Source organism: Denticeps clupeoides, chromosome 2, assembly GCF_900700375.1.
Source record: "Denticeps clupeoides chromosome 2, fDenClu1.1, whole genome shotgun sequence".
NCBI lineage: Eukaryota > Metazoa > Chordata > Actinopteri > Clupeiformes > Denticipitidae > Denticeps > Denticeps clupeoides.
The window spans coordinates 31,109,293-31,132,343 of NC_041708.1; the positions used below are offsets into that span (position 1 = coordinate 31,109,293).

At 42.1% G+C, this 23,051-nt stretch overlaps 1 protein-coding gene and 1 long non-coding RNA gene across 4 annotated transcripts in view; one reads left to right on the plus strand and one right to left on the minus strand.

The window, feature by feature from the left end:
* Nucleotides 1-473: 473 nt before the first annotated feature.
* Nucleotides 474-9,765, plus strand: LOC114767437 (uncharacterized). Its single transcript, XR_003742936.1, has 4 exons — nucleotides 474-7,650; nucleotides 8,005-8,142; nucleotides 8,769-9,226; nucleotides 9,312-9,765. It is a non-coding gene; the product is annotated as an uncharacterized LOC114767437 (long non-coding RNA).
* The window catches only part of col11a1a (collagen, type XI, alpha 1a), a 66,241-nt gene continuing 47,328 nt past the window's right edge, over nucleotides 4,139-23,051 (minus strand). For 2 of the 3 annotated variants that reach the window (XM_028959214.1, XM_028959231.1), the window contains 25 exons: nucleotides 22,606-22,713; nucleotides 21,983-22,036; nucleotides 21,833-21,886; nucleotides 21,633-21,740; nucleotides 17,494-17,547; nucleotides 17,213-17,266; nucleotides 17,075-17,128; nucleotides 16,564-16,617; nucleotides 15,391-15,498; nucleotides 15,007-15,060; nucleotides 14,791-14,844; nucleotides 13,939-13,992; nucleotides 9,847-9,900; nucleotides 9,065-9,172; nucleotides 8,764-8,817; nucleotides 8,618-8,671; nucleotides 8,375-8,482; nucleotides 7,438-7,491; nucleotides 7,321-7,356; nucleotides 7,175-7,228; nucleotides 6,818-7,058; nucleotides 6,241-6,353; nucleotides 6,009-6,077; nucleotides 5,383-5,616; nucleotides 4,139-4,685 (listed from right to left, as the gene is read on the minus strand). In XM_028959214.1, the coding sequence (XP_028815047.1) occupies nucleotides 4,539-4,685; nucleotides 5,383-5,616; nucleotides 6,009-6,077; nucleotides 6,241-6,353; nucleotides 6,818-7,058; nucleotides 7,175-7,228; nucleotides 7,321-7,356; nucleotides 7,438-7,491; nucleotides 8,375-8,482; nucleotides 8,618-8,671; nucleotides 8,764-8,817; nucleotides 9,065-9,172; nucleotides 9,847-9,900; nucleotides 13,939-13,992; nucleotides 14,791-14,844; nucleotides 15,007-15,060; nucleotides 15,391-15,498; nucleotides 16,564-16,617; nucleotides 17,075-17,128; nucleotides 17,213-17,266; nucleotides 17,494-17,547; nucleotides 21,633-21,740; nucleotides 21,833-21,886; nucleotides 21,983-22,036; nucleotides 22,606-22,713 (2,136 nt within the window). In that variant the 3' untranslated portion in view covers nucleotides 4,139-4,538. The remainder of the gene's footprint in view (nucleotides 4,686-5,382; nucleotides 5,617-6,008; nucleotides 6,078-6,240; nucleotides 6,354-6,817; nucleotides 7,059-7,174; nucleotides 7,229-7,320; nucleotides 7,357-7,437; nucleotides 7,492-8,374; nucleotides 8,483-8,617; nucleotides 8,672-8,763; nucleotides 8,818-9,064; nucleotides 9,173-9,846; nucleotides 9,901-13,938; nucleotides 13,993-14,790; nucleotides 14,845-15,006; nucleotides 15,061-15,390; nucleotides 15,499-16,563; nucleotides 16,618-17,074; nucleotides 17,129-17,212; nucleotides 17,267-17,493; nucleotides 17,548-21,632; nucleotides 21,741-21,832; nucleotides 21,887-21,982; nucleotides 22,037-22,605; nucleotides 22,714-23,051) is intronic. The other variant, XM_028959223.1, reaches the window with a different exon arrangement.

The following is a 23,051-nucleotide window of genomic DNA, read 5'->3' on the forward strand; positions in this document are numbered from 1 at the left end:
GTGTTACCTCCCTTTTATACTTGCCACCGCCCGCTTCCATTTCCTCTTCCGGGTTGCCATCTCCCAGGCTGGTGAGGTGCCCTCTAGTGGGCTGGAGGCGCGTTGGCCATGACAACTATGTATGTGACATAATAAAATTTGAATTTGAAAGCCACTAGCTGCAGGCCCGGCTAAGAAATGCATGCCTTTAGAAAGCAACGCTCTTGCGCTGTGGCAAGTTAGTCTGTTCCACGTCCCTATGTGTCATTGCTACATCTAAAACGTGGCTGAATTATGATTTTGTTAAAACCATGCATGGAAGGGGCTTGGTTTTAAGAGCTCTTTAGGGTTCATGGTGGTCAAGCTGCAAATCTGATGCCCTGGAGAGCATCACACCCAGCCCCAGCAGCATCAATCTTTACCTCTTTAAACTTGGGCCAAATGTAATAAGTCAGAAAACCTGTCCTTGAACAAATGGACGCTACCTACACCAGCCTGCTGTGTGTCTTGGGGCTTGGTGTGTGTGAGTGAGTTAGATTGTGTGTGTGTTTTTTTTACGTCGTCCATGCACGGCTGGCCAGGCATCTCCGCAGGTCACCCTCATGTTCATGCCAGCCTGCTGGGGGCCATCAGTTCTAGGCTGTAAATAGTGACATAAACTTCACAGTGCAAGGGTCGCCTATGGCCTCTGGTTTTTGCGTTTTTATTGGCCCATCACTCATCATTTGAATTTAAAATTTTATTGGCCATAACTAATGTCCACATGGTGGGAATTGAAAATCGTTTTATGGCACTGTAAAAAGTTTCAGTTTTGCTAAGTTTAATTGTTTGGGACCTTTGAAATGGTTTCATTTATATTCTTTTTCTTGATTTCAGCAACAGAGCTGTAATGACACCACTATACACCCCCCATCCCCTCATCCACACACACACACACACACATGCATACAAGCACACACGCACACACACACATACACAAACTCTCACACACACACACACAACATCAAACCTGTAGGACCAGCTCTCAGGGCCTTGATGTTGTGCCTCTTTGTCTCCCACCAGCACCTCCACCTTAGTTTGCGGGGACCCCACTGAGACTCCAGTGTTTGTGTGATTTCTAAGGCACTGTTTGATCTCTTCCCTTTTATTCCACTCCTCTTTGGAAGTGGGGGAATTTAAATACTGTATGTTCAGATAGGGAACGTGATTATTCATTTTTTGCACAGCGGCACTCTGCTGGACATGAAGTCTTTTAATTATGCCAGCACAGAAACAGACAGTTCTAGTAATTACTGACATGGACAGAGGGAACACACTGACGGGGCGCGCTTTTGTCACACTTTATCTTGTGGAACAGATAAGGCTTTGCTTTTGCTCCTTAATTTACGCACCGCTTCTGTGTGATCACCTCAAAGGCGGAGGAGGGAATGAGGGGGGTCAAAGGGGTGCATGGCTCATACTGATTTGTCAAAAAATTCTGTCATTCTTGGTCAGAGTGCCACTTCAATTAAGTCCCTGGGGAGTCTAACGGCTGCCTTGCCGACTTCAAACCTGGAATGAGGTACCGTAGCTCAGCCGCAGCGCAGAACTTCTAAATTACTGCGTCCTTCAGCATCCCAGGCTCTGTGTCTATTCGATATGTATTACCTTTACAATAAAGCTGTAGAGAGGCACAGAGGACCCAGCGTTCACTATGTGTTCCCTTGCATGCATTTGCATGGTCTTCCTAAAGGATAGCTGAAAGTTAAATCCACTCTATAAGCCAATTAGATTTTTTACAAGTGCAGGTACACCCCATGCAGTTTAATTCAAGCATCCAGTTGAGCGGTGTCATATGTCTTTGTCTGTATTGATCTGAATATGCATCGAAATACTTCTGTAAATATAGTCATCTTACATTCCAGCTTCTAGACCAGAAGATCCCAAATACAGCATTTGGTTTTACTGAGTGTTTCAATTAGTGTTGAAGAAGAGGTGGTCATCTTAGATCAAGGCGTGGTATGCAATAGCCCACAATTAACGGGAAATTCTCATTACACACACACACACACACACACACACACACACATTTATATATATATATATATATATATATATATATACACACACACACACACACACACACACACACACACTTGACATGAAGATTCTTTAACTGATGCAATTAAGGAATTTGGCTCAATATGGCACTGGGATGTCTCACACGTTTAAAAGTCTTGCTTATTTGTCGCTATAAAAGGAAAGTTGAAATTGAATTTTAAGACTGTTAAACATTTACATTTGTTCACCTTGGTGCTCTCAATTTACACATTGCTGAAAGAGACTGCTGACGTGGACAATTATGGAAGGATGGGATTTTTTTTCTGAAACCTGCAGTGTGGGTGTGTGGGTGTTCAGGAGCATGATGCAGTCGACAGACTTCATAATCCTGCATGGGCCGGGATTTTCTCTGTGACTGTGAGCTTTTTTTATTGTCTGCAATCTGAAGAATATTTCCTTTGGTCTCCTTTTCAAAGAGTCGGTTCTTCTTCTTCTTCCAATTGCCCCCTTTCCTCTTTTTGCCATTGGACTTGTCTATTTGTGAATCATATTGCCCTTTCTGAGAAGGAAAAAGAAAGTTTTTTAAGACACAGCATTTTAAGAGACACAAAAAGTCTAGGAGAACTGAACTTTGCTGGGAGAAGGAGATGAATTAGTATTAATTAACATCCCTTTCCTTCTGGCAGATAAACCTAGTGTCAGCGAATGTGTCACTTGCTGTGGTTTCTTAAATATTGGGAATCTATTTTCCCATTGAAGTCATGAGCTGTTGCTGAAGAAAAGATACACGAATATGCCTGAAAAAGCAGATGACACAAAACAATAGGTGACATGATTATAAAAAGTGCCCCTTTGTGGTTAAAGGTTGTACTTCCTAAATGACTCTGAATAATATGGGCTGAAAGCATCCTGTAGACTTCATATCAAATGAAATTTATCAGTTCGACATGATTACGCATTTTACAAATTACATGAATGAAACAGAAGAAAAATAAACTTAAAAATAAAATTAACTTATTGAGACACACCCTGCTGACAAACCATCTGTTAATAAGTGAATTTCCCTTATTTTACACACGAGTTACTGAAAATATACTTTTTAAATGTCTTCAGAAATTATAGTTGCCAGTATACTGCCGATGATGCCCATGAAGAAATACAGATATTGCTTTAAGCAACAGAAACATAATGATACGTGATTAGTGTTTATCACAAATCACATGAGCCGGGCTGCTGTTCTGCATTCCAAATGCAAACACAAACAGACAATGCACACATAAGTGTCATAATGGTTTTGAATCCAGTTTTTAATATTTAAATGAACCATAAAAAGCACATTGAAACATTTTTTCATATTTTGTTCACAAAAAACAAACAAACAAGCAAAAAAAAAAAAAAAAAAAAAAGGGTAACCTAAAAGGGCTTAGCATTGCATTCACAGAAGAGGCCTATCAGAAGTATTTTTTTCATTAAAAAAAATTCCCCACCCAAAATATATAAACTTAATCATGAAACCGAGGTATATACAGGGCATACCATCCTGGCATCGCAATGGTGTTCAAGAATGTTTGAGGTATATGACCAAAAACCAAATGAAACAAAAACCAAAAGTGGACAGAAAAAAAAAATATCGCAAAAACAGAAATTAAACTTAAATAGTTGAAGAGTGAATTATATAATTATTTAAGAAAGCACAGGAAACAACATTAGGGAACCATGTTGCTTTGCGTGTGTTGGTCTTCCAGTCAAGTAAGTGGCACTCTTCTGGGCCGGAGTGTAGCCTCAGGCTTTTGGGTGGTCCATATATACAAAGGGTGAGTATTATAATTAGAAGTAGGGGAACTGTTTGAATGCTTGCTTTTATTTGCTTCATAATAGGCACACAGTATTCATTGACAAAATATGATAATTATTTATTTATTCATTCATTAAGTTAAACTTTTACCTGTTAACAACATTGACATTAAAAGCCAGATGTACTGTTTTTCCATACACATGCAAGTTTTGAAAGTGGATTCAGAAATAACAGTAATGTACAAAATAATAATTACAGTTTTATCAAAATACACCTTCCTTAGCGCCTCAAATATATAGAATTTCTTTTTGTGTTTTAAATCAAGCACCACTGTTTGTTGTTGTGTTTTTTTTTTGTTTTTTTTTTACATGTTTTTTTTAATGCTCAGCACCAGGAGAATTCCAGAAGTGAGACCCCTCTCACTCCCGTATTGACCTCCGTTGGGTTGTTCCCATTCTCGGCCACGACCGTCCTTCACCATATCGCCATAACAGGTTTAAGTCATGTGATTCTGGCCCTACAAGGGCGACAAGTTTTTCCTGGATAATGCATACATATATGGCCAGACATGTTCACTACACCTTTCTTAATTCAAAACTTGCATGTGGCATGAAGGGGTCTGGAGTGAGAGGGTTGTTGTTCGTACCAAAATTAGGAAAAAGAAAGAGTCTTAACTCTTGCGTTCACCCGTCCTTCCCTGCCAAGTTCATTTTGTTTCTTTTGTTTAGCCAAGGAAGCAAACAGGACCCACTTCGAATCCGAATTTCTGACTGGGATCCCCAAAGTCATTCAACATGACATCGATGATTGGCACTTGATCGATTTTGGGAGTATTAATCTCCATCACAGTCTTTCCGTAGCCCTTCCGGTCCTGTAGGGAGACAGAAGTAGTGTTGATGTGGTTAGGATTTGATTTCCAAAACTCCACCTATTGCTCAGGGACACAATGGTAGTAGATGGATTGGTAAGAGTGGAGATCATACGGGTCAAATGGTTGATAGTTGAGTTTGTTCACTTTTTATAAAGCTCCATTTACTCTTCACTTATACCTTGCAGTCTCAATCAAGTAAAAACTATTCATTGTATAGGTCAGTGATGCTGCCCATGGGCAGTGCTACTAATATAACAATAAAACTGGTGTGTGCATGCAATAGTGTAGAGAGATATTGGCTCTGAAGAAATGTGGCATGGTCAAATTCAAGGTCGAATTACAGCATTTAATTCAGATTTATGGCTGATGTAACAATAAATTACACTTAAAGAGAATCTTAAGAGTGCAGATGCTGTGAGATACTGTTATTCCGTGTATTCCTTTTACCCTCTCATGTCAATGTAACAGTGATCCTGCACACAGGTGGAGCTTCCATGAGTGCAACTGCATCTTTTTAGGTATCTTTCCATCTTAACCCTGGCAAAAAACAAAGCTACAAGCAGGTACTGCCCACCAGACTGAACAGTGTTGCATAGCAACAGTACTAAACAGTACTAAACTGTGGTATCATAGGACTGTAGTCTGCTGTGATACAGCAAATCCTTATTAATTGAAACAGAGATGCAGGGGTCCATACCGCACATCCATCTGACAGGGCTTTGATGAATGGATTGTTGTCGTAGGACATCTCCTCGTTGTTGGAGCCCAGGAAGCGTAGTGCCTTATCGTAACTGTCTGTGTTGGTGTTGTGCCATGCAACAGACTGATGGCAGCTGTAGGTGAAGTTCTGCCTGGCTGAGGCCGTCAGTAGTTTGAGGAACGTCATCTGCACCATGTTTATAGAGTTGCCCTCAGCATCCACGTATGACAGCTTTTTTGGGCGAAAAAAAAAAAAAATCCATTTAGAACTTACAATTTCCACTCTATACATGCTGGAACTGCTGTGGATGAGAAAACTATTACCACCCATCACTTTATGCTTATATGAAATATAGATGGGGTTCATACAGAGTTACGGCTCTTAGCCATGAGTTTCTGCTGACCTTAGGTCAGTCCATCTGCCTCCTCTGACAGTGACGGTGCTATTAATGTCTATTTGTGTCTTGTCTTTTGAAGTGTAGCAAAAGAGACTAACAAGAGACGCCCCAGCTCTTGCTGCGGCCCACAGAAATCCTATTCATTTAGCCGTGAGGCTGAGGGCACCATTAAGCTGGAGAGACTGAGAAGATGGGGGTGAAAATACAGAAAAAAAGAAGCACTCACTATTTTTCCACGCTTAAATTCACTAAACCAGGAGCCCGGGACTTCCTTGGGCCAGGAAGATATCCTAACCTGAGAGAAAAACAGCGAAAAAATGCATGAATATACAAAAACACGTAAAAAAACGTGATCTGAGATAGCCAGTGGTGTTCCACTTCTGATTTTTAAGTCGCATATGCTCAGTGCTCTTAGGTTTGACTAGACTTTCTCTGGAACACATTTAAGTGTCACTCACTCCATTCGACTTCTTATCAGGGTAGATGCAAGTCTCGCCTCCTGCGGTGAAGTTACAGTACACTCTGAAGGAGTCCCCAGAGCACCCCTGGTTAGGATCAATCCAGTACTCGCCTAAACAGATGCATCAGAAAATCAAATATAAACCACTGCAGAAAAAAAGTCGGTCATCCGAAACTGAGCAAAAGCCGTCCTCTAAATGACATGCAGGAATACGTTTCATATTTCTTACTTGCAAACTATAGAAAATAAATCTGAATATAAATGTCTAAGAACAGAAGACATACATTAGCTTTAGCGGTGCAACATCCTGCAAAAAGTATGACTGTTTAATAGTTACATAACAATATAATGCACCATTAATATAATGCAAGATTAATATAAAATCTTGTCATTTAAAGCTTTTTTATATAAATTCCCACAGAAATCTACAAATTATCTCAATGTTATGAATTGATGTGGCTTAACATTATAATATGATCATAATAGAACACCAGTACTCTAAACTGAAACGGTTTTAATATATCAACCCCTCCATATAGCATAGTTTAAAAAAAAAAAAAAGATCTGGTCTTCACCATCAGGGAACTCTGGGTGGCATAGCTGAAGGTCCTTGCAGGTCCTGGCAGGGTTGTTCTGGGTGCCCATGGGGTACTTCATGCGCTCAATGTCCTGTTTGAGGTTGTTGAGAGAGCTGAAGATGTCCTCCATACCCTCGCCATATTCAAGCATCTGGTCTGCCTGGTCTGCCTGGACGTCACGTCGGCTCTTCTTGGGTGACCGGATTGGAAGAGGCTGGATAACCTCACCAGGGGGACCCTTCAAAGGAAAAATTACGTTAAAGTTTCCTTAAACCTCTGTATTTGGACCTTTAAATGTTAACTACATTTGCATATTGTGTTAGTTTATTTGTCATCAGTATTTCTGTTACTTACAGGAGGACCAGGAGGTCCTTGAGAACCAGTGTCTCCCTTTGGACCAGCAGTACCCTGGATGGACAAGAAAAACATATTATTAGTCTCCTATCTTACACGTTGAGTTGCATTTTCATTCCTTCAGAAGTAAGTAAACAGGTGCTTACAGATGAACCCTTGGAACCTTTAGGACCTTGTGGACCCTAAGAAACAAAACGAACGTTTACAAATTCACCAACCAAACGACCGAAGGTCTTATGGAAGACGTGAATAAAGAGACTTACAGGCAGACCCGGAGGACCAGGGGGGCCAAGGGGACCACCGGCACCAGCAATGCCCTGTGAGAAAACATCAGACAGACAACCAAGGTGCTTTGAAGTGAGGCAAATAGAAGGGGCACATCAGAAAGCATTACGTCGGCAGGGAGAACTATCTTTCCGACCGCAAGGTGGCTTGCCATCTACTGCGCGAGGTGTCAAAAGACAGGAACATCAGAGGTGTGCTCCAACTGCTCCTTTCAAATCACTCTTCTGTGCTATATTTGATGTGAGGTCATTATCTAATTGCAACCACAACAATGTAATTGCTTGGCAGTGCGTGAATTGTGCAATGGCCACGTACACAGCGAGAGTAATTCTTTATTTTAAAAACAGCCTAAGAAGTTGAATTGCACTCTATTTGAAGGTCACACTGGAGGACGCACATGCTTACACACACACACATTGAAAAGGACATTACAATTTCATTAAGACCAATCTAAATGCATTTTATCTATGGCCTGGTTTGAAATGACTAAAGAGGGACTCGAAAGGCCACGTTGGACTCTAATTGCGTATTCACTCAATCTACAGTGTTTGTTTAAAAATGGATGAGTCGCCTTTGCCTTGCCTCCCGCTGCCACCCCCACTTAATGCAGAGATTCATCCCGCATTTCACCGTGACCCTGGGCGAGCCACCATTCTCCGGCGCTATCTGAGTGGCCTCCCCGGGTACGTTTCACTGCATTCATTAGAACCCTTCATGTCAATGAGGAAATGATAAGAACCTATAATTGTGTGCAGGTAGAATGAGTCGGCAAGGATTGTTCCATTCATTCATTTGTTCTGAGGTTCATGGTTAATCGTCCTACAGCCTGGCTGATGATCTGATAGAACAGTGTGATGACTAGAACAGCTGGGCTGTTGAGGACAGTTGTATGAGGATTAATGGTTGGCCACTTACGCTGTCACCCTTGCTTCCATGAGTACCTTGTGGACCAGGCAGACCTCGGTCTCCCTTCTCTCCCTGCTCGCCAGGTGGGCCAATCAGACCGATCAGACCTGGGTGACCCTATAAGACACAGACATTAAAGATTAAAATGTTGTATTCAAAGGCAAGGCTACTGAAAATCTAAATGCACAGTGACTTAGGATACAAAATGAGCCAAAAACTGTAAAATATTCCTGGAAATTAAAATGTACTCACCTTCTCACCCTTGGAGCCAGGATCACCTTTGAGACCAGGGAGACCAGGAGGACCCTAAATAAGAATTGAAATATAATTAATATGCATACCCATGATAAGGTGGGGTGGGTTCAAAGAAAGAAAAAACCTCAACACGCTTTTCTTACCATAGGTCCAGGTGGGCCATCTTGTCCGGAGGCGCCAGGAAGTCCTTGTTCACCCTGCAAAAATTCATCCAATTATAGCAAACATTATTGCCTCCTGTACCTCTTATGGCCTCCCATCGATTTTCGGTTGACAGCATGATGATTAATAGGCGAAAAGAAACACATAAGATGTGATCAAATAAACAGAAAAAAAACTACAGTCTAAGCTGGTGGAGTTATTGATTTTTCTGGGAGTAGAGCTGATACCAATGTGTGCTGATGAGACTGAACCAAGGGGACCGAGGTGACAGGTGAAACTCACCACAGGGCCAGGGATTCCTCGGAGACCCTCAGGACCGGGTTTTCCTGGTGGTCCTTGGGGTCCAACTGGTCCGGTTTTGCCTGGTGGGCCCTCTATGCCCGCCTCGCCCTGCGAACACAAGGACCAGAGTCATTTGCAATGGAGGTGTCAAAGGATGTCAGGGTACAGTACGTTACAGATTTGAAAGACATTTCAGCCCTGATTTAATGTTGTGCACAGCTGTCAAAATCCTATTTTTTATTCATAGAGGTGAGCACAAGAGGATGCCACGTCGCCGAAGAGCTCATTGTCAGAAGACCAGACGATGAAAAGACATCAAGCTCTCAGATTTGTCTGTCTAGCTTATTTGACTGGATGTCCCCTGTTCACCAATAGCTTCATAAGCCTTAGATAACAGAAATGCTACATGATTGATCTGAATACACACACACACACACGCACACACACACACAGTGCTGGATAGCAAGACACTCATCTGTAAAACCATGGAGCAAAAAGGTTGTGTTTTGATGTATATTGAGGACACACACCAGAGGACTGCAGCATTTGGAAGAAACAAAAAAAAATGCAACGTTCTCATTCCTGCAAAGGAATCACAACAATACAGTCCCTGCGTATTTGCATCTCATCATTGTGTGTGTGTGTGTATGAGCATGTGCGTGTGACTGAAATCTATTCTCCCTCCTCTGGGTTTTGTGTTTTTAATTCCTGAGGTCACGTCCAATGGTGGCGACTCAGCCCCCCTGTTTGCGGGACTGAATTGATTTTGCATGTTACGGTACCTTGGCGCCCTTCTCTCCTTGTCTACCCTCAGCTCCGGAAGCTCCTGGGGGTCCCTGGGGGAGGAGGAAGAGGAATGTGCTTTAGTTATTTTCTCTGCATCGCCACTGCACAACAAACAGATCACAGCATTCAGATACTCATCGCCTGATATTATTAATTAGACAGATAAAGACATGTATTCATAGAGAGCATCTGATATCATGCCCTGCATCTAGTATTTGAAAACAGGATAAAAAAATAGCACTTCTGGACATGATGTATAGTTAACTGAATCTGATCGTTGTAGGTGCAAGGGGCGTGGTGAAGCTTAGCGCCAGACCATACTGTGTCATGATGCTGGTATGTGCTCAAAAGCAAAGAATAAAAAAAAAAAAAAAAAAAAGGTTCTTTCGAGACAATAGTGAGTACCACAGAATCAAAAAACAATGACTAAATAGGCAAGTCAACTCATATCCTATATCAAATTACATTTCTGCAGTATGTGTTTATTTCAAATTATTTATTGCCTTATTTATTCATGTAGGCCTTGTATTCTACCCCTAAAGCCCCAAGACATCCACATCAGTAAACTACATTTACATTTACAGCATTTATCAGACGCCCTTATCCAGAGCGACTTACAACCAGTAGTTACAGGGACAGTCTCCTTGGAGCAATTTAGGGTTAAATGTCTTGCTCAGGGACACAATGGTAGTAAGTGGGATTCGAACCCGGGTCTTCTGGTTCATAGGCGAGTGTGTTACCCACTAGGCTACTACCACCCTTATAAACTAAACTAAACACTAAAGAACCGACTCCAGTTTCTGTCAATTTTGCTACACTGGAGGGGATTTCATTCTGTTTGCCAACAAATAAAAGGGTAAACCTGTTTTTACAGTCATGCTGCAACATGGACAGTATGAAATATACAGATGAATAAGGAACTGAGGTAAAAAAATACACATTTTTCTTAAACCAAATGAACGTCTGTGGAAAGCAATCTATTGAATGCTGTATTTATCTAGTAAAATGTGTAAATATATTTAGTGGGAATCTAGATGTTGTGAATGCCTGATGTTCACCATGTGGTTGGACTGGGGCTTAACATATTTCCATTCTTTTGGTTCATATTCAGACTGACATTTGGAACGTTGTTAGTCAAATTAGGCTGAATTTACGGCATTAAGTTCAATGTATTATGGACACACACACACACACACACACACACACACACACACACACACACACAAAAAAAAAATAAAATAAAAAATCGAGCGCACCAGCTTCATATGAGTGTCCCTCCCACCTTCGCAAGTTCATTAACATGGACCTCCCATTGCACAGGCTCATTTACAGGGAGTATGTCCACTTGCTCCTTGCACTGCAAGGAAATTACTGAACCGTTTAGTACCAGATTTCTAAAAACTTTGCACGTAACGATGGTTTTATTGCATAGCAATAGCATCTATTGCATGCTCAAAATTAGGGCCCATAATCTTCTTTTCCTCAAATGCCTTCTAATAAGGGTCTTCCCCAAGTCCAATCAGGACAGGACATCATTTGCATGCTTTTCTGAATAATACTTAGCAACAGCTTTTCAGACTCAATCACCTAATCGGTACGCTTTTATCAAATGTCACGCAGCGCCCCTCCCCCCCTTAGATTCACACGTGAGGCTGCAGCGGATTCGAAGCCTGAGCCCACCATCAATCAGCTCCTCAGGCTCTGACGGTTTCTGGTCCACTGCATAACCTCTGCCTGGCCAATTATTTCAGATTCTTCTTCTTCTTCTTCTTTTTTTCTTTTTTCCTCCGTCCGTCATTCGCCGACTGCCTCGCCATCGCTCCTTCTCCCTGCCAGTTTAACTGGAATCAGGGCTGCCTCTTCCCGTCTACAGACAGGCACCTGTGTCCTCACTGTGCCCCTCGTACCACCTCTGTACTGACATGAACACAGCTTTGTAAACCTCATCTCCTTCCCTTTCTCGTTGATGTGTCTTAGACTGAGATAAGACTGCCCTTGCACTGTAATTCCTGGAAAACGGTTGAAGGTTTTGACAGCCCAAACACACAGGATGGCTGCCGGAGGGCCGATCCTTCTCGGCAGCATCATGAGCGCCGGGCTTGCATCTCTTAATGCTGCTGCACTTATCACAGACAATTTATTGAAGCATTATACAAGAATGAATGATGTCCAATGTATGCAGCTTCCTAAGGCCATGAAGCTAAAAGCCCTTTTTAACTAAAATGAATAGAGAATTAAACATCTCTATATTTAAAAAAAGATAAATATGAAAATAACAGCTGGGATCTTTTTTAGGATGCACAGGACATCTATGGAGAAAAGGGTTTCTGCTTCATTTGAAATGCCTACTGGCGATTTTGCTGAAAAAGCACAAAAAAACCCTTAACATTTGATGCAAAACAAAAACGCCACAGTATTACAAATTCTGAAAAGAAATCACCATTAGAAGCATTTTTCTTTTCCTTCTACGGGTTTAAACACCTTTGCAGAGAAAAATGAATAAACAAACATAATCCTTCTGTCAGTAGCGGCCGCTCTATATCTGCTGATGGGATTGGCGGGGGTTTTGCTAAATAGAGTGTGGTACTTCTTGGCCAAAAATGTAAATGAATCCCTGTTCCCCCTAACTTTAATATTAATAAATCCAAACAAATGTCTCAGCAATACATCCAACAATATATCATTATTTCTTGGATGAAAATAAGACCCTAGCCCTGTTAATATTCAGATATGAAAATGCGTTTGTCCACCACCGCATAAATAATTTTTTGCAACCTGCCGAACATAAACAGAACTCAATAAATAGTTTAATACTAAACAATTATAATGTATGACTTTACTTGAGGTGGAAAAACAAAACACTGTTACCAATTGTTTCCAAACCTCATTTTTCACTTCACTGGAACAAGTTGCTAGTATAGATCAGTCACTAGGCACAGGGAGACAATAGGAAAAAAACAACAAAAATGGAACATTATTTCTTTCATTCATGAGCTGGGTGTCTCTGGGTGGGTCCTTTAGGATGACTATCTGGTCTCTTGTAGACGTCAGCGCTCTCCTTTCTTTCTCTCTTTGTCTCATGAACCCTGCACCGAGAGTTACTGTTGCTTCTTTTTTCCTACATTCTCATTTCTGTCACTCAGCCTCTGGTGATCAATACTCTGCCAGAAATAATATCAGTGTGTGACTCTGCGAAAGCCGGGGTAGCAAGGTAAGGGAAATGAGATTCGGGAGAGGGACGTCTCTTTGTATATTTAACGCATTTTTCAATTTCACACAAAAGATTAAATATCAGCCGTTCATTTCTCAGCGGCCTGTTCTGAGACGCCTTTATTTCTGTTTACAGTGGAGGCGCGTGACCCTGCCAGAGCTGAGGCCTTGTGGGCTTAAAGCTGCCTCTCCAGGGAGGATGGCCATGTGAAGTGGAAGTGCTGCAGAGCTCCCATCTACTGGCCATCAATAAGCGGGAGAGCGCGTCTCCGGCGCGGCAGTGTGGAGAGACGACGCATTGTGTTTGTTTTCTTTGGAAGCATAAATGGAAAGGCTATTGATCAGACTCAATCACAAATGCCACATGGGTATAAAGAAGCACATAGATTTTAAAAAATGATTTTCACAGATATGAAGATAAGCACAACAGTGGTAGGCAACAATAGATCTGAAAATGTGCTTTTTTTCTGAATAGATAACGCTGCTTAGAAATGTACTGAGGCCAAAAAAAGCAAAGCTGTTGCCGTTTTCTAATTGGCACATCACATACTATATTTTGTACTATAATACTTCTTTTTAACTTGACATCACAACATGTCAGTATCGTTAGTCTAAAGAATTACTCTAAAAAGCAAATTTGGGAAGACATTATCATTATTATATTATCAACATCAAACTCAACAGTAAAGAACTGCATGTTAAAGCATAATATATTAGAATAATATATAATAGTCTAGTCTATAGTCTAGATTAGTATAGTAAACATAATCCAGTGTAAAACATAGAACAGCAGGGTAGGGCATTTTATGGCAACAATTAGAACTCTTTGCCCAGTAACAGAATGAGTAAATTAGTCCACCTGAGCAAGAAAAACTTACTCTTTTTCCAGGAGGTCCAGGTGGACCAGCCTCTCCAGATGGACCAGGTGGACCCTAAAACAAAGAAAAGAGGGTGAGACTCTATGACCATATTAAACTCCAAAAGGAGCTGAGTAAATTTGGGAGTATTCTTATCTATTGGGGATTGCAAACGAGTTTGGACAGAAAAAGTCATTCAATTGTTAAACAAGACAGTGAATGCATGGCGTAGGTGTGCATTTCTGTGTGTAAAATTAAACTTGGAATGCGTGCATGACAGTTCCATACCCCCATTATCTGAAAGTTAATTAAAAGCTATCAAAACATGTTGGTATAACTAAATGTTTGGAGTATACCATCAGATAATAGAGACTAGGCTGGAATTTACAAAACCAGTCAACTGTGGGATAAGTTGATGCTGAAATCATGAACCATTAATCAGCAAATGTGAGTTGGATGTTGTAAGTCAAAGTTTGACTTAGTTGAGAGAGAAAAAGCAACTGCCAAATGTAAAAAAAAAAAAAACACATTTAATGGGTAAATTAAAGTCCCCCCAATCTGCTAGTACAATCAAATCACTTTTATAAATGCTAATCAAAATGGCAATTCACAGAAGTCCAACAAGGACTTTTGATGCCTTGTTTATCAAATTTTTTTTCAAATAATATTTTTTTATTTATATGCACTGAATACAAAACAAAACACTTGAGTTGCTTTTTATTCTGGAGCCTGAAATCAAATTCATTGCAAATTCTGGCATTTTATGTGGGTTTTTGGTGGGAAGGATAATCTTAGTGATACCGCCAAGTATTTGGTCGAAGGATGAAAAGTATCTGAGGCTTATATCATATGTTCTGTGTGCAAAGAACTTACTGCTTGGCCAGATTCACCATCTTCTCCCTTCTCTCCGGGTGAACCATCTGTACCCTGCAAAAGCCCCCCCAAAATCACTATATCTCAACCTAATTTATAGTCTCAACATCAGATTCATCAATGTCAAAATTCTTTGACTTTGCACAAATTAAAATAATGCTCATCAGATATAACATTAGTCTGTTAGTTCCCACCAATAAGCTTTTTAATACTTACAGCAACGCCAGGCTCACCAGGGGGACCAGGGTCTCCAGGGAATCCCACAGGGCCCTACAATTAAATAAAATTCCCACTTAATTTTTTGAATGAAAGCCTTGATACCCACTCATGTCTGGCATAATAAGTCATGGCCCCTTTACATGGCACAATTGAGCATAACCTAATGTGCTTGTACCACAGAGCCCTTAATAACTGGTCAGAAGATTGCTACCTTTAATCAGCTCCTTCAAGTGAAGCACAATTAGAAATTTTTACTTCATCCGACTTACAGTTCATTAGACTCAAAAGCACCTCAGACAAAATGAAGCCAGGCCTTTGTTCAATGTAATTATACTTTGTTCACTGTGTTCTGTTAAGAGTTTTCTTCTGGAAGTCACTTACAGGGTTACCCTTGGGGCCATCATCTCCTGGGGGTCCTTTGGCACCAGCAGGTCCGGCAGCACCAGGTGGTCCAGCCTCTCCCTTCTCTCCTCTCTCACCTTTGGGGCCCTGTAGAACACAAAAGGGACATTAGGGGCTGCAGAGAGTCGTTAAGTGACAACAAGGCACTGTGAAGCACTCTTCAACGGGAACACATCCAGCATCTGCCCTATCTGCTGCCAGGCCTGGCATCTCTGGGGTTCAGGGCCACTAGTTGATGCAAAGCCCTGCCTCTGGAGCTGTTTTTAGCACTTGCTGGATTAAGGGGAGCCTTTTCAGATGACTGAGCATAAAATAGGGTTTGCTAAAAAAAAAAGTGTCCCAGATGCCACGCCGTACAGAGGATAAAAGGTACAAGAGATTATCACGGCCTTAAGCTGCTATGCAGCACCTTATTTAGACTTCAGACCAACTTCATCTGACAACCCTTGATAAATTAATGCAATTGGTGCAAACCTGTGCCTAAAAGCTCTCGAGTAACTAAGATGGATTGGCTATGATGAGTGAGTCTTATGCTGCATAACGCATGAAGCCTAATTTAATGGTAAGAGCTTGCTGTGAGAATATCAAACTTGTCAGCATCCCTCAATCTCTTTTTGAGTGGTGTACATACATCATCAATCCTAACCACAGTCTGGGGACTTGGAAAAACTGAATCAAAGGTAAATACTGCAGCAAAGTGTACTGGATGATTTTCTGTTTTCTGCCCCTGTGGGTTATCCCAGATGATATGGGAGCACGTCAGACTGTTCGGAAATTCAAATGTTGGGACTGTAATATTGTTGATTACATTGATTGTCCCAGCACCACCCCACTAAACACAGATCTGCAGTAATGATCTTTTGGAGAGGGCGGTAAGTGATTTGATTTGGCTGCTATCTGAGGACGTGGAGTGGAAGACTGCGCACTGAGAGCTGAGTAGATGATAGAGAGACGCGGTTGGGGGGAGGTCAGACAGAAGCACTCAACAGAATGGCAGCCTACACGCAAACATCTTTTATTTACATAAAACACTCACAAACAGCAGGAACTCACCCGCACGCACTGTACACACACAATGATTAATATAAATATATATATATGTATACATATGTGAAAAAAGCCTCACTCCCACTCACAATCACACATACTTACCCCTGTTCCAGGCTCGCCGGCAGGTCCAGGATTTCCAGCTTCTCCTTGCTCACCCTGTAGAGCGGCATGTTGGTTAAAATCATCCCAAAAGCAAACAAACCATCAGAGAGAAAACAGAAAAAAAAAAAAAACAGTCGGCCGACTGAGGCCAAGATGAATACGACAATAAACATTGACATTAATAGCTTGTGTGCATTCACACTAAAATAAGAGCGTGGCAGAATTATGTGCAGGCTAAAACCACTGTGGCTGTTGGGAAGCTGGTGGCCCTCCATGTTTTCATATCCGCCAGTTATTCAGGGGGCTGGGCATCGTGTTAAAAATTGATGGCAGGGAGGCCTGCCAAATGGTAGTAAAATGGAGGGACGGTGTTGGAGCTGCAGTAAAATGGACATTAATAGTGTGCGGGTACTAATACAGACAAAAGGCTGAATGCTGATGTGACTGAGGTCCACTGTGAAGAAAAGAGGATCTAGAAAAAGACAGACATGGGGAGGCAGTTGGTTTTTACCTTCTCACCAACGGGACCCACACCTCCAACTCCACCAGGAGGACCTTGTGCACCCTGAAACAAATCAGAAAACCTCAGTTAGATGACCGTCAAACCAAACATACATGGTTTTCTATCAGCAACTGCTATTTGCCTTACATCAGCTCCGCTTGGACCCTGAGGACCTCTAGGGCCAGGGGGGCCAGGTGGACCCTGTGGAGAGGAGAAGTGAGACAGGATGAGGATCAGGTTTTGCACAACAGCAGCTGAAAGTCAGTAGCCTAATGTAAAAAGTCTAGTGGTCAATTAGGCCAGGCACAACACATCTAAACATGAGTTGATTCAGGGTTTGTGAACCTGTAATTAATGAATGGCCATTGATGAATAAGTGAAGGTAAATGCAATGAGATGCAACATAGGACAGAGGTCAATATACTCACCATAGGACCAACATCGCCATTCTCCCCCTTCTCGCCAGGAGGTCCAGGAAGGCCCTATCAGAGAAAAGATAAGATCCTTTGGTCATATAGTCCATTAGTCTCCTTCATTTACATTAAGCTCAAGCAATGCACACATTTTGTTGTGCCAGGAGAAGAGTCTCAGTTATACATATATTACAAAGATAGTCATTTGCAGTGATGTCTATACATTTATTGCAGAGATCTGGCATTTAACAAACTGTGCATACAGTGTGTAGCTGTGGAGTCACTTGTTATGAGACTTGTAATGAAACTGTTGTGGTACCGGTTGGTAATTGTGGTGACCAGGGTGAGTAAATTCAAAGTTAGTGAGTGTCTCTGGTAGGGGAAGATGGGAGCATGATTTTTCTAGTTGATGGAAAAGAAATGTTGTGCTTTGATAAGGGAGCAAGTTTTCAAACCAATTATGGATGATGCTCATGATTGCAGTGAGTGTGACACCCAAGGTCTTAGAGGAAGAGTAAATTCTCTGCTGTCTTTTTTGTTCTGGTTATGGAGAGAATGTAGAGAATGTAGACTGTGATATACCCAGGTATTTATTATTTGCAAAAGGCAATGGTTGCATCCATTGTTCTGTCTGTGTGGAGTTCCAGGTGATTACTGTTACACCAAGATGCCAGATGGTCCATCAGTGATAATGAAGAGTCAAGTCATTAGCCAACTTGAGGAGTTTAAGTGAATTGGTCCCACGAGATGCAGTCATTGATATGCAGTGAAAACAGCAGCAGGGACTGTATAAAGCCCTGTGCCTCTGATTACTTATGACATAAGTGCCAGGGCCATCATGATGTAGTGGCACAGATATGTTTCATGCTGACAGCATCCTCAACTGACCTGGAGGTGAACCAAAGAGGGTCAAGGAGTGGGCTTGTGAAGATTTCGAATGAACTTGTTCAAGACGTCTGTAGTAATTCTGTTGGGTTTTCTTTTCTTTTTTTGTTTGGTGGCAACAGTTCCACAATTGGATGCTGAAACCCTGAATTGTTCCATGGCTTAAGGTGCAGCAGGCAGCTGAGACTCTACCAGGACCTACCCCTTTGTTTTGGCTCATGAACATCCTGTAGGCAGGGATATATTGTGATGAATTTGTAGAGTAGACTGGGCCATCAGGTTATGGGGAAGTTGCAGCAGGAATCGTGGCACAAACTGTGGCCGTTGGATGACTGGCAGAATGAATGAATGCAATTCAAAGCCTTTTGTTCACAAAGAACATTTTCAGGTCATTCAGTAATGATGGTCCAGCTGCCACACAGGGGGATTTCTTACTGCAGTCAGCAATTGTCTGCAGACAGAAGATGAGACTGACTGCTTTGATGAGTTCTGCTTTTTGAGATGTAGATTTCTTCTGTGTATGTAGATTTCTTCAGTGTACTACTCAATTTCAACACTCTAACATCCCAGTCTATAGTGTCCAAGCAGGCCAGTTCCTCTATAGCAACATGCTCTGGTTCAAGTATTTTCAGTTTTTGCATGTAAGCTGGTAATAACTGAGCAATTTACTAGATTGCATGACCATTGCATGAGTTCCCCAGAGCTACCACAGGTATAGCTTTGTAGACAGGATGTATGGTTCCTTGAACTGGTGACTGTTTATTTTTGCATAGTTGCAAAGGTCCAAATTATGAATATGATAACTGGAGAACTAGGGTGTTGTCTCCAAATTTGCCACCAGAATCTGCAGTGCCATGTGCACATAAGACCAGTGGTGTGGAATATAAACTCAATATAGACCAGACTGAGAAGAATTGGCTGGGCTTAGTGACGTCTTAAAAAGTTCCCAAATGAATGTATAAACTGTTAGTGACATTTTGTAATTAGGTCCAAAGGTCTCAAATAGAGGTCACCATTTTTATATCTAAAAATGATTATTGCACTCTGCAGGGCAAAAGCACCGGCCCTGCAGACAGATGACAATTTCAACAAGTCTTTATCCATGAACTGAAAAATGTTAAATGTTGTGGTCTTTTCATTTGTATGTTTAAATTATATCAACACCTTTGATCTTAATAAAAAAAAAGTCTGCAAAAAGTCTCCTGATAATTCTGATGACCTTGCATAAACCATAACCTTGGCAATACCACTTGGATAAACTGACAAGTCCAAGCAGGTTCACTTCATCTGAAATTCAATAAGCGGTCTACTAATTGCTCCCGAGATTGCCAAGTCACATTCACAGCAAAATTAAATTTAGATATATGAAGGACAATGTCGTGTAAACAGACAACAAATTGCTTTGATTTGCTCTGTGGCACAGATCTCAATTGCATTATGCATCAAGCTCCAAAAAATATGCACATACGCACAAGAAAACAAAAAAAGATAAAAAAAACATTCCATGTCTGCACGTTTATAACAATACAGTGCTTCAGTTTCAGCAGCTGCACAAGATCATGAAAATGCTGCAGACAGAAATAAAACACCTTTGCGGACAAGACGAAAAGTTAATAAAAGAAAGGGGAGCAATAAAATGGAGTTACTAAAGGACAGCAATAATGCATGGAGTCTTAGAATGAAGGGGCCAGAATTGAGGTTCCATATGGCAAATGGGAAAAAGCAGGTGAAGCACACTGGTGTTATTGGTGTTCCTTCATCACTGGGGATTCGGTGCTGTGAGAGGAACCCGACGACTCCTCCTGACAACCATTTAGGTCATTTCATAGCGATTTTTTTCCCTCCTCACCCCCCACTGGTAGCTCAGTGGCGGGGAGTGGCAGAACCTGATTGGCTGCTGAGACCATTCCCGCCTCCCGCCACTGCACGCCGCAGCACAAAAGCTAATCAACCTACTCGCAGAAGCCTGGCGTTTATGCGAATTGGCCATATATATATTTCACATACACTTCACGCTGATAACGCATTGCCCTAGGTGGGTGCCCACTGGCGAGCAAAATTGCAAACCTTTTCTCCTCCTTTTCCCTTCTTTTACATGAATTTCAACACTGAAAAGCTGATGGCAGGCGGGAGTGTAATTAATGGCCAATTAAATGTTACAGGGCTGCTGCAGTGCCGACTTTTGCTCCCTGCAGCCGGTGCATTTACAACACAGAAAGAGGCACCGGGGAGGCAATTGTTCTGCAAGGGAGCCGCCTCTCCACACAATTTCAAGGCCTGAACACACAGCTGGCCAAGGTTTCCCTGCATTTTCTGACATTTGCTCTGCCTATGCCTAATTGCTTTGGCCATTTCTGGTTGTATTTTTAAAGCCTTGACTCAAAACCCTGTCCTTCACCACCAACACCGAGTTGTTGCAAGGACATTAAAGGTCTGATTCTGGCTGATATTTACACGGCAAATGCCCACATGCCCCTGGGGGCTTAGCTGGAGTGCGTCCTTGCTCACACTGATGCCTACACTGCGGAAGGAAATCTTTCTACAGCGCCGCATGCCCCTCAGTCGAAGATCATTAGCAGGAGCAGTCATTATGAATAGTCGCAAGAGTATGCGCAGGCATAATGGCCAGTGGACGAGGTCAGTCGACACAATTAATAAAATCAAAATGGAAGTGCATTACGCCCAATTAAAACCCAATTGAATCAAATGACTTGAAGCATCGTGGGAGCACCGGCACAGTATGCATAATTCCATTACAGCAATGATCCCTGCTTTAAAGAAATGAAAGGCTAATTCATTGATGAAGAATTGCTTTCTGCCCGCTCTATCTCCACGTTCTTCAGAAGGGAGACGTCCAAATGAGGGGGTCCTTTAGTCTCTCCATACAGCTCGCTTAAACAGCCACAATCACGGTTTGCTTCAATTGCCTTTTGCTATGTGTACAATATCTCGAAGTGCTCGTCATCTCCCGCTCACTTCTTCGTAATTAGAAGCCATTTGGAGGGAAACTTGGCCACTGAAGATGCAGCAGTGCTTTGATCGACTCCATTCTCTTTGGAGCGCTTTGATGCATGCGCTTTCACGTTGTTTTTTTGCCCTCTGTCTGAGAGTTTCACTGAGGCTATGAAGTCCTCCGTCGGCTTTTTGATAACAGAGATTCAACATTGGGCAGATGACGGGGCAGAGAAAAAAAGAGTCTTATTTTTCTAGATGTGTCTGTACTGCACCACATGCACAACATCTACAGGTGTTCTAGACCTGTAACTCACCTGTAAACCTATGGGACCTGGGGGTCCTGGGAAACCCCTGGAACCTTCGTCTCCCTTCTGTCCAAACATTCCCTGCTGTCCTCTGGGCCCCGGCTCTCCATCACTACCCTAAAAGGATTTTTCAAATAGCAGGATTGTGAGGTGAGCCTGTCACAACAGCTCATGATGAAAAACATGTCCTAAAGGACAAAGCTACTTACAGCTGGGCCTGGAGCACCAATCGGACCTTGAAGACCTGCTGGGCCAGGAGGACCCTAGTAGACATGAGAAGAACAAGCCTTTGCAGAAGTGTTCCACTGAGGACCTGGACAACTGACATCAGAGTTGTATTGTTTGGAGAAACTTGTCACCTGCTCTCCTTTGTCACCTTTGCTTCCCTTCTGACCAGGCTCACCAACTTCACCCTGCAAAGCACCATTTTTCTCTGTTAGTGATGCACAACACCAGACTGCAGTTATGCTGCATAAAATGTTTTTAACATTTCCATTTTGAAGCTGGAACAGTTTGGTATAACAGGATAGAGATGATGCCACACACAGTACAAGATGTGACACCAGTAAAGCCAACACACTAAATGAAATGATGAATATCGCTTTGAAGCACCGGACACCTCTAAATAAACAACGACAGTGACACACAGAATGCCTGGCACCTTGGTGTATGGACTGGATGTCTCCTGACAGGATACGTTGATAAAGAAAGATAAAACTGACAGTTTTTCCCGTTTATACCTTGTCTGATTAAAATTGTACACCTCTATTGGTTATGATGATAGATATGCAGCAAGGGAGAGCATCACTGAGACAGATTTGTAGTTGAGATACCTCGGGCGTGGACAAGATGATAAAGATTGAGTGCTCATCAAACCTCATTCCAGAATTTGGAGGGGTTGGTGTGCAAGGCCATATTGGTCAGGAGCTACAGCAACATGGTCCTTAATGACATAGTGTATCGGCAGATGGGATGGACTGACCTTATCTCCGTCCTCTCCAGGTGGTCCCTGAGGTCCAGCTGGGCCTGGAAGACCTACCGGGCCCTGGACTCCATCGCGACCAGCTGGTCCCGGGGGTCCTTTCTCTCCCTGGGAATACACAGATTAAACATGCATTATAAGTATGACATACGGCTCCTGACAACATCTACAGGGGTGGTAGTAGCCTAGTGGGTAACACACTCGCCTATGAACCAGAAGGCCCAGGTTCAAATCCCACTTACTACCAATGTGTCCCTGAGCAAGACACTTAACCCTAAGTTGCTCCAGGGGGGGACTGTCCCTGTAACTACTGATTGTAAGTCGCTCTGAATAAGGGCGTCTCACAAATGCTGTAAATGTAAATGTACTTTCTAATAAGTGTTAACACCTAATACTTATACTATTTGCTCAATTGATGCAGTCCTACTGACATGTTACTGGGATGA